This window comes from Silene latifolia, chromosome 9 (genome assembly GCF_048544455.1).
Source record: "Silene latifolia isolate original U9 population chromosome 9, ASM4854445v1, whole genome shotgun sequence".
Classification (NCBI taxonomy): Eukaryota; Viridiplantae; Streptophyta; class Magnoliopsida; order Caryophyllales; family Caryophyllaceae; genus Silene; species Silene latifolia.
In genome coordinates, this window is record NC_133534.1 from 187,554,902 (window position 1) to 187,566,412 (window position 11,511).

The 11,511-nt window shown below is 36.6% G+C and overlaps 1 protein-coding gene across 4 annotated transcripts; it reads left to right on the forward strand.

Moving 5' to 3' along the window:
• The first annotated feature begins 2,682 nt into the window (after positions 1–2,682).
• LOC141600299 (flotillin-like protein 3) lies at positions 2,683–9,780 on the forward strand. 4 transcript variants are annotated; one of them, XM_074420499.1, is made up of 7 exons: positions 2,683–2,787; positions 3,488–3,666; positions 4,221–4,310; positions 4,558–5,709; positions 6,061–6,575; positions 8,251–8,652; positions 9,077–9,780. In XM_074420499.1, the coding sequence occupies exons 4-7, from the start codon at positions 5,535–5,537 to the stop codon at positions 9,620–9,622; spliced, it is 1,638 nt and encodes a 545-aa protein (XP_074276600.1). In that variant the 5' UTR covers positions 2,683–2,787; positions 3,488–3,666; positions 4,221–4,310; positions 4,558–5,534; the 3' UTR covers positions 9,623–9,780. The 4 variants fall into 4 exon arrangements, with proteins under 4 accessions (XP_074276600.1, XP_074276601.1, XP_074276599.1 ...); XM_074420500.1 differs by lacking the exon at positions 2,683–2,787 and adding an exon at positions 3,803–3,883 and having other exon boundaries at positions 3,343–3,666; XM_074420501.1 differs by lacking the exon at positions 2,683–2,787 and having other exon boundaries at positions 3,344–3,666; positions 4,558–5,357; positions 5,541–5,709.
• The last annotated feature ends 1,731 nt before the right edge of the window (positions 9,781–11,511 follow it).

Genomic DNA, 11,511 nt, shown 5'->3' on the forward strand with positions numbered 1-11,511 from the left:
TGCCGAAGTCCGGTTTGTTGGGATGATAGTTCCGAGGCGGTGGTTTTAGGGCCACAACTGGTTCAAGATATGGTTGAGCAGATCCAGTTGATTCGCGAGAAGATGAGAGCGACTCAAGATCGTCGAAGAGCTACGCCGACTTACACCGCAGGGATATTGAGTTCGCGGTAGGTGACAAGGTACTTTTGAAAGTGTCACCTATGCGAGGTGTTATGAGGTTTGGGAAAAAGGGTAAGTTAAGCCAAAAGTTTATAGGTCCTTATGAAATTCTGGACCGTGTTGGCGAGGTAGCCTACAGGTTAGCTTTACCACCAGCTTTGGATAGAGTGCACAATGTCTTTCATGTGTCTCAACTTCGGAAATATGTGAGTGATCCGTCGCACATCCTCGAGATGGAGAATATTGAACTCGATGAATCCTTGTCCTATGCCGAGATTCCTAAGGAGATTCTTGATCGCAAGGTTCGTAAGACCCGGAATGGTGAGACGGTCTTACTCAAGGTCCTTTGGTCTAATCATAATGTGGAGGAAGCCACATGGGAACCCGAGGAAGCTATGCGAGACCGTTTTCCTAACCTTTTTGATCAGGTATGTTTGGTTACGGGGACGTAACCGTTGTCTTTTTAGGGGGGTAGGAGATGGTCGCGATGGTGTTTCGTTGTTTCTTTTTGCTTTGTTTGGTTAGAGTCGGGAGATGCGTTTGGGGTAACTGGTTGTGATGTTTGTATAGTTCCTTAGTTCCTTTGAGTTGTTTCATATGATTGTTAGAGTCTTGTGTCGTGGGGGTTGTGTTTACTTGTGGTAGAGTGTGAACTTCGGGACGAAGTTCTTTTTAGGGGGAAAGATTGTAACACTACGGATTCTCCTTAGAGCCTACTCGACCGAGTAGAGCCTACTCGGCCGAGTAGTGCTCTGAGTGCGTGTTATTTTGGTTTCGCGAGGAATACTCGTACGAGTATAGTGAATACTCGACCGAGTATTGGACACTCGGCCGAGTGTGCACTTACTCGACCGAGTGTCCGGTTTGGCGAAGTTATATTTCGACGGTTTGATTAAGGAGTGATTAGGGTATTTTATATTTCATGACAGTTTTCTAATATCATTTTCACAACATTATCATTTCTACGTTACCCTAATCATACCCAAAGCATTCCCTAATCCTTCCATTGAACATTTCGTAGCATTTTGTGTGGGTAATTGCGGTGATTCTTGCGTATAAGTTCTTGTTGACCTTTTGTTGGTAAGTTCTATCTTTGTGATTATTGCATCTTTTTGGGTTCTTGTACATTAATATGGGAAGGGGATGTTGGGAATTGTACAAAGTGTAATTGTGTTGTATGATCATTGTATAGGAGAAGACTTCGTAGAGGAGCCTTTTTTTGTCGTGTTGCATCTTCTTTGTGATTGCTAAGGTAGGGTTTTCCTACTCGATTCGTGCTTTACATGTTATGTTGTTGCAATTATCGTTGTCTGTTGATCATCGTAGTATGGAGATTGTTGTGATAGTGTTGATGTGAGGGGATTGAGATGACAGTAACGTCATGTGATTGTTATTGTGGTGGAGTCACTTGCGGGAGTGGCTTCACACCCTAGTTCGCCCTCCGTGGAACCCGCCACGGGAGGGGATGTGCACATTAAGGGACAGGGATTATTAGTCGCTCGTTGAGGAGCTGGACTAGGTGGGATCGGTGCGGTCACCCACTGGCGGCGAGGATTACCTGTTGCGATGGGTAATCTGGCAGGGCTACACACTTTAGTGTGTAGTCGGTTTCTATGTGAGCTTGGGTGATTGGGAGTTGACGATGATCAGACGAGTATTGCATTTGTTTGTCTTGTTTGTTGCATAATCGACCCGTTGTTGTTGTGGAATCTGCGGTGATCCATTCGGGGATGGTGAGCAGGCTTGACAGGTTTTGCTAGTGAGAGCTTGGGGATTATCTTGGGAGATTTGCCACCACGAGTCATAGCATCACCGTCAGAGTCTTAGCGAGTTTTCTTTTATTGTTATTAAGACTTTGAAGTTGTATTTCGTTAGACAGTATTTGGTTTTGGATATTGTACACTTTGCAAATTACATTACTTTAATAAATGTGCTCAGTTCATACGCTTTTGATATGTACTAACCTCGGGCAACCGAGATGGTAACGCACTCTCATGGTAGGGTGGTCCTGGTAAGGCACCTTGGTATGAGGGGGTGTTACAGGAACATTTGATAAGAGGGATTCAATGTAATTTCAAAGCTTTAATAAAACATTTTTTTGATGGAAAGTAGAACAAATGAGTTAGAAAAAATGAAGAAAGAGGATATAATGTTGAAGATAAGGAGGGGAATAATTAGAGTTATAGAATACAAAGGTGAAAATGGAGAGAAATTATAAAGGGAGTTGAAAAATAAGATTCCGACCAGATTCCGGCCAATTGGTTGTATTTTACAATTGAGTAAATTATCAATTACGCCCACGCTTAATCCACTTTTTTACATTTACTCCCACGTCAATTTTTTTTTTATAAAATTACACCCAAATTAATAGCTCAGGTTATATTTTGCACCCAATGACATTTTCAGGTGAAAATTTTCATGAAATGACGAATTTGCCCCCGCAATTATAAGTCTCCGTTTGGCGTTTAATTCTTCATTTACTTCCCTTCTTTTCACTTGTCTAACCTAATTTATCCGGAAAATTTCCCCCAAAAAATTTCTCCCTAAAAATTCTCCCAAATTTCCGTCGTAATATCTTAATCTTTGAGAGATTGCTGATCCATCACCACTATCACTTTAGTAATTTATGTAAGTTGTCCTTCTATTTCTTCTTTCTAATTTGTTTGTAGTTTATTGTTTGATTTCTGCTACTTATTTTCTAGGTTTTGTATTTGAAATTTCTGGGTTTTGCATATTTGTGCCTTAAATTAGGTTTTCCCATCTTTGAATTTCTCCCTTATTGTGGATATATTGTAGGAAATAACTTCAAAAACAATGGGGATACACTTACCTTGAGGACGAGTTCTTCAAATAAATTTGGGGAAAATGAGAGAAGAGGGAATGAATGAATGAGGAAAAAGAGGGGCAAATAACTATGCTTAATAATAGAAGAGGGAAGGGTAAAATAGTCTTGAAATTATTGTTTTGCCCAAAAAAATTGAAAATTGACGGAAATATGACATGAATCCGATATTGGGTGCAAAATATAAACTGAGCAATTATTTTGGGTGTAAAATATTAAAAAAATTTGACGTGAGAGTAAATTTTAAAAAGTGGATTAAGCATGGGTGTAATTGATAATTTACTCTTTACAATTTTATTATTTTAAAGGTGACAAAAAAATAAAACAAAAAATTAAAGGTGGTATTTTGCAAATATTTTTTTATAAGGTGGTGGTGGACAAAAAAACCCAAAGTGTAAATCTTATGATAGAATGAAAGAGTAATTATAGTTTAGTTTAATTAAGTTTCGGTTTATGATAGCAAAATTGTTTTTTTTTTTTTTTTAGTACTATTTATGATAGCAGAAATGGGATAGAATAATGGAAGGTAAGATGGTGATTTGAAGAGAAGTAGGGGTGACACTCGCGCTAGTTGCTACAGTAGTAGTATACAATCTCTTCTCCAGCTCACCCACTATTGCTGGTGCTGTATCTTACAAAAAAAACCCCTAACAATGGCGGAACAGGTATCAATCCATCACTTCCTTTCTTCCCTTTTATTCATTCCATCTATCTTGAAATTGCTAATTAATTAATTAGTTAATTAATTATATGTAACACTAGTCTGATATGTATGCCTTGAAAATGTTTTTGGTAAAACAGGTAAAGAAAACAGGTCTGGAAAGGAAGGAAATTAGGTTCTTTAAAAGCATCGGTTTGGGTTTCAAAAGTATTGTGAATCAGGTGTCGCATTATTGTTTATGATTCTGAATGTGGTTTACTGGGCAGTTTGAAACAAAGTATTTGCGCCCTTCTTTAATAGTTTAATTACAGACTGCACATTCTGGTGCTTCCATTCAAACGCTCCTCAGTTTTGCCTTTAACATGTCGAGTTTGGACAATAAAATCTCACTCATCACTTTTCTTTTAACATTCCCTAATATTAAGATGTTTTAGGCTATTAGCTAAATTTCTGAAGCCGTTATATTGAACACCTTATTGTAGGGACATACATTGACAAGAAATGCCCCTTAAGGTAAAAGTACTTCTTACCGTTAATCAACTTTATTTGTGGTATCAGATATGAGAAGAGGCACTTCAACATTGCAGCCCATGTTTCACCTTGCTTTCGTGTTAAGGAAGGAGACCATGTCATCATCGGACAGTGCAGGTCAGTCTTTTGCTAGCTCTTTTTAAAAATGTTCTCTTCAGTTTATATTCTTCCGATATCTGCATGTTGGATATTTATCATGTTTTTCTCTCATTTCTGGTCCTCTATTTTTCTACCATCAGTGGTGATTTCTAATGATGATTTATGCTAGTCGAGCCCAAGGAATTTGGGATTAAGGCTCTACTGTTTTTGTTGATTCTATCTTCTGGTATATGGACTGATATTTGTCCTGTTGATTTCTTCACAGGCCATTGTCGAAGACAGTCAAGTTTAATCTCTTGAAGGTTATTCTAGCTGGGTCTACTGCTGGTGGCAAGAAGGCCTTCACCGGCATGTAACCTCATTTCACTTGCGTTTTCATTTTTTTGAGAATTTTTTATGGTTTCCAGTTGAAACCTTTTTCAGGTGTTTGATTATACGTTCGCCGAAGTGTTTGTACGATGGTATGAGAACGCTGTTGACTTCTGTGATTCTGAATTTGATACTATCAGATAGTTTTACTTCACACTACCTATCATTCTAATTTCATTCTAGATATTCACCACTCTTGGATTGCAATCATGGTCATATTCTCCCTCTTGGCAATAAACTAATGAAATATACATGTTCTTCCATGGGTGCATCTTTGTTGTTGATTTTCGCATTCCTACTTTGGTTTTTTTATCTGCATATTGATTATTTATTTTATTTTCCTTTCCTATTTTCTATTTTTGTTACTTTACATGATGTTGAGAGTTTCAAATGATTGTCTAGAATGATAGTCTAGGTTTGCCAAAGCGAAATCAAATTTGAATGGTAAAATGAAAGTTGGTGTACAGTATCAATTAGAATTATAGTACTGGCCTCAATTTTTTTTTTGTGTGGTTTTTCTTTTCTCCTTCTATGTTTGCGAGGTTAAGATTGTGAATTGTCTTTGGGGTGTGACTGATGCCTGAACTTTTTGTTTAAGCGTTCTGGTTTCCGTTAAGCTTTGTGGGTGTTGAAGCTCGAGCTGTAGCTCATTGACATCAATCTCATCATACATTCATACTACCTAGTTTCAAAGAGGTATCAGATATGTCGTTGGTTTGGTGTTACACTGTACACTGGATGTCGATCTTATTTTGTACTACTTGGTAAATGAGAGGAACAAAAAAATGCAAGGGGAGATGTGTGTGTAATGAATTACGTTCAGTTGTGAAACTTAATTTGCCGTGGCCTGACAAATATATTGATTGAACACTGATGCAGAAGCAGAAATTCAAAGTCTACTGTGTAGAATGTATGACTTTTAGCTTGTCAGCTGTATTATCCTATCCCAATATTATTCTCTTTGTTTTGGCTATTAGCTATTTCAACGAAATTGCATTAGCTCTAGAAGTGTACAACTACAACTCTACAAGGCATGTTATTGAGCAAGGTATGTATTCAAAGTCGTCTAATCAGAAAAAGTCAATGAATTGATCATTTCATTTAGTATTGACGAAAACAACTAGCTGATTATGTCTATCTAAATATGCTCACTATCAGTATTACCCCGAATTTGCCTATAAAAATACTTATCTTCCTTTGTTATACTTCTCCATTCATAAAGCCTCATTATATAAACACACCCATTGTATTTCTTTGAATTGTATCCCTCCTATGAAATCTTAACTATTAGACTAAGACATCATTAACAACAAATCATCGTCCGAAAACTTTGTTTTACATCCTCCAGCCCGTGACTTATAGTACCTAGTTTCACCTTAATATAAAATGGGTTACGTAGTTGCGAGTGCATCCGAATACTTGGTCATAACCGGCGCAGGGATCAAAGACATCAAGCTAACCAAGAAGGCATGGGTCTATCCCGGTCAGTCATGCACCAAATTTGACATTTCTCCGGTCAACTACACATACGAGGTGCATGCCATGAGCTCAGAGAAGCTGCCCTTCATCCTGCCTGCGGTCTTCACCATTGGACCACGAGCAGACGACCCCGAGAGCCTAGTAAAGTATGCCAAGCTCATTTCTCCACACGACAAGCTCTCTCAGCATGTCAAAGACCTGGTGAAGGGCGTAATCGAGGGCGAAACTCGAGTCCTAGCTGCGTCCATGACAATGGAAGAGGTGTTTAAGGGGACCAAGGAGTTTAAGCATGAGGTGTTTGGGAAGGTGCAGCTTGAGCTTGATCAGTTTGGGTTGGTTATTTATAATGCTAATATTAAACAATTGGAGGATATGCCTGGTCATGAATATTTCTCTTATTTGGGTCAAAAGACCCAAATGGAAGCAGCTAATCAGGTTCATTTTTATTATTATTATTATTATTATTATTTGGTTTATATTTATTGTTGTTTAATTCTTCATTTGACCAAGTTTTGTTCTTTATGGAATTTGACCTTGTTAAACTATTTTGGCTAATTTAAGTTGAAGATTTCTTTCTTCCATTGACTAACACTCTTATCACTCCTATCCGTAGATGATTTAATAAGCAATTTTTCTATTCACTTAGCAATCCTTATACCATACACCCAGGTGTATGGTACTTCATACTCCAACTTTAATTTAGTTTTTTAAAACCGTTAAAACTTAGATTTCATAAATTAGAAAAATTTAAAAATTATACCATTATTCGTGATTTTGATTCCTCTATAATTTGAGATCACATTTGATATATTTTGGTGTTTATTTTAATTTTACTCGCATATTCACACCATATAATTGACATGTTCATCACAATAAAATATTCACATTACATAGTTGACATATTCATATAAATCAAACTTCTTATTCTAAAATTAAAACTCACATACTCACCCAATTAATTAACATATTCACAAATACATATGACAAATACATAAAGGTTATCATAAATATTAATCTAACATAACCTAACATATATTCACAAAGTATAACTACATATTCATCACATATAGATTACATATACGCAAAACATAAACCTCATATTCACAATATATAACATGTGAATATATCACTTATTTATATTTTGTGGATATCGATATCTTCATTTGCGGACTCGTTCAAATAAACGGAATAATAATCATGAACGTTTTGCTCCATAGACAGAAGCAAAGCGAATAATGCAAAATAATTTGGCCAAAAAACATGAAATTTACGTAATTGAGTAGTAATAGATCCATGATAGAGTTTTTGTAGAATAACATAAGTATTAGAGCAGCAGTGTAACTAATTGTAACATAGTGGATTAGTGGGTGGTTATTTTTATAATTTTTGTTTTTTATTTATTTTTCTTTAATAACTCCCTTGGGAGTATCATGCTCCCTACTCCTGGGAGCATGATATAATTTACCATTCACTTAGTCCCAATTATTTATTTGTTTTTTTTTTTATATTTTTTTTGTGAGAGGTATTTTAATGAAAGACAAATAAATGATTGACACTGGGTTAATTTTGACACGATAAATACTGCACTGCATTTTTGTTAAAACCATTAAAGTTCACAAATTATTGTTGGACATTCTAGACCTGGCAAAAAACCCGGGTCAACAGTTCGGGCCGGGTCAGTTCGGGTTGGGTCAGTTCGGGTCTCTCATTGATTTCGGGTTAATTCAGGTCGGGACGGATCATTTCGGGTTTCAGGGCTGTTTCGGGTTTGTTGGTCGTGTCTGTTTCGGGTCAAGCGGGTCGAGTTGTTTCGGGTCGGGTCATTTTTGGGTCAATGAATAATAGAGAAATAGTCATTTCAAGTCTTTTCGGTTCAATTAAAGTTATATTCTGTCGGGTCATTTTCGTGTTTGGCGGTTTTGGATCGGGTCATTTTTGGGTTTTCGGGACACATTCAGGTTATGTAGTTCGGGTCACTTCGGGTCTCGGGTCAATCGGGTCGGGTTGCTTTTGCCAGGTCTACATTACTCTAGCACATAACCATGTCGTAGTTGGAACCGAGTTAGAATAATTAACATCGAAGTTGGGACATATTTGTGTCTAAATGTAGGCTAAGATAGACGTGGCGGAGGCGAGGAAGAAGGGAGAAATAGGATCAAAGTTAAGGGAAGGAGAAACATTGCAAAATGCATCAGCCATTGATGCCGAGACGAAGATCATATCAGTACAAAGGACTGGACAAGCAAAAAAGGAAGAGTTGAAAGTGAAAGCAGAGGTGCAAATATTTGAAAATGAAAGGATTGCTGAGGTGGCAAAGACTAATGCTGACTTGGCAATGAAGAAAGCTGGTTGGACAAGGGATGCTCAGGTTGCTGAGGTGGAAGCTGAGAAGGCGGTCAAGTTAAGAGAAGCTGAGTTGCAAAAGGAGGTTGAGATTTTGAATGCTTTGACACAAACTGAGAAATTAAAAGCTGAGTTTCTGAGTAAAGCTAGTGTTGAATATGAAACCAAGGTTTGTTTTCTCCTTTCCTTTTCATGATATATTTTTTGTTGGAATGTCCTAACAAATCCTTTATTGATAATTAATTTGTGTCTACTTTATGTTATTGTTGGGAGATTAGAGTTGGGTAGTATAAATGAATCATACGGAGTAATATATTTCAGCACAAATATTTAACCAATTGGGAGATATAAGACCGCATTTCTATAATTTGTTTCACTTGTTTATTTAAATGATACTTCTTCCGTCTAAATCATTTGTTTACTTGTAACTTTTTGAGATTACGAGATTCATAATACTTGAACCGGTAACCTTTTACTCATCCTACTACAATGTGAAAAAAAATCGATAGGAGAGTCAAATTAGTTGAAGCTTTACTCAATGTTTTAACATTTTAAGAGTTGCTGATGAGTTACTCGTATTTGGTAACAAAAAGGTGCAAGAAGCAAACTGGGAACTATACAAACAACAAAAGGCAGCAGAAGCAATCCTATATAAGAAAGAAAAGGAAGCCGCAGCACAAAAATCTCTAGCCGAAGCGTCATTTTACACACGACAACAAGAAGCCGACGCTTCACTTTATGCTAAGCAAAAAGAGGCAGAGGGAATAGTGACGCTTGCTAAAGCACAAGGCACCTACGTAAGCACTTTACTTGAGGCACTTGGTGGCAATTATTTGGCACTTAGAGATTACATGATGATTAATAATGGCATGTTCCAAGACATTGCCAAAGTCAATGCCGAGGCTATTAAGGGTTTGAACCCTAAGATTAGCGTGTGGACCAACGGTAGTGGAGCTGGGGCCGGTGTTGAGGGGTCGAGTGATAAGGTTAATGGTGGCGGTGCTTTGGCGGAGATTGCTAATGTTTATCGGAGTTTACCACCGTTGTTCGAGACAGTCCAAGAACAAACAGGAATGGTTCCACCACCTTGGTTGGGAACTCTCAAGGGTAATATTGATCATGGACGAAGGTTTGATTGAGTTATTCATATTGTTTGTTTACCTGAGGTTGAAATTTGTGTGCATTAATATTGGTCGTAAAAATATTGCTAATGCTTTAAAATATTTGTATTGTGAGATATTTGTAACATTTCTGTAAATAATTTTGTATTCAAATAAAGTGAATGTTTAATTGTATGTATGTCCTCTGTTGTACTTCCACCGTTTTTTTATATACTATAATGTTTTTATTTCTTGAGGTGAGCATTTGATTTTAATTTTTACAAAGCTATACTACTCCAAATATTATAAAAATTACATACACTATTAGATTTCTTATGAAAAGATTGAGCTTTCATATAAATATGCATTTTATGATATTTTTCTATTTTTTCTTATATTTTAAGGGAAGTTGAAGAGAGAATGAAGTGTTTCGAAAGGTGGAAATGACACTATAAAAATAAGAGTAAATTATCAATTACACCCATGTCAAATGCACTTTTTTACATTTACTCCCACGTCAAATTTTTTTTTTTAACTTACACCCAAGTTAATAGCTCAGGTTAGAAATTGCACCCCAAGCCATTTTCCGGTGAAGAACTATATGAAATGACAAAATTGCCCCCGCGTGTTTCTAACTGTGAATCAACCCACCCCCTTCATTTTACTTCCCCCATTTCAGTTTTTACCCTAATTTCATCCCAATTTTTCCCCAAAATCTTCCCTTTCAAGTTCCCCAAATTTTCGCATAAATCACAGTTAAACCTTAATTATTTCATCACTTAAAAAATACACAATGTTAAACCAGGAAGTATCAAATCATGGAGGAGTTGAATATGATTAATGGTTTACTCTAAAGAAGACGGAATTGATACGGAGTTAAAGAATCAACATAGGAAACAAGCATCTTGATTGGGCTGGAATCTTCATCTTTCAAACCATTAATCATATTCAACTTCATATCATTAGCAATTTCTCTCAATTTATCCTTTGAAATCCAGAAATCTTGTTCAATTTTTTTCACAATTTCTGCCAAATTTTTACCATAAAGACGACGGAATTATGCATGTATTTCTTGGTTTGTATTTCTGGTTTGGGTTTGTATTTCGGGGTATATAGGGTTTAGGGGTTTTGCATTTCAAACAAACACAAGGTTAATAAAGAAAGGCAGAAGGGTAAAATCGTCCTAAAAAATTTGTTTTAACCCAAAAAATTTGAAATTTGTCGGAAATGTGGTCGGAATCCGATATTGGGTACAATTTCTAACCTGAGCTATTAACTTGGGTGTAATTTATTAAAAAAATTTGACGTGGGAGTAAATGTAAAAAAGTGCATTTGACGTGGGTGTAATTGATAATTTACTCTAAAAATAAAGGAAGTAATAACTTGTGAATCACGTTAGTAGAATATACCACTAGTTGTACTAGATGGCTAGATGATTTTTTTTTTCAAAATAAGGTTATTTAGCAAATTATTTCTCGTTTTAGTGTTGGTTTCAAACTATTTCTCCCCAATGGGTCCACGTCATCACTTTTCGTTTTTTTACCGGATTTAAGTTAAATCGCTACGCCAAATAGCGATTTTAGTCATTTTGCATAAAATCACTATCTGAAATGGCGATTTGATACTTTCTTAAATTAATCTTGGGGCTGACCCAAAAAGAGGCAAATCGCATTGCCCATTAGCGATTTGACCTTAAGAATTGGACATGGCAACACAAAATAATGTGGGAGGCCAATGTGATCTATCCAGCAAAATTGGAAACTAAAGAAAATCACACTACTGTATAGCACTAACAAACAACATCGCAATAAAATTGAAAGCAGAAGCGGTTGATTAAAGAGCGAGGTCGAGAAGAAAAGGCGGCGACATCAGAGGAGAGATAGGTTAGAAACTTATACTCCGTAGGTATTATGCGAGGGCTGGTACGT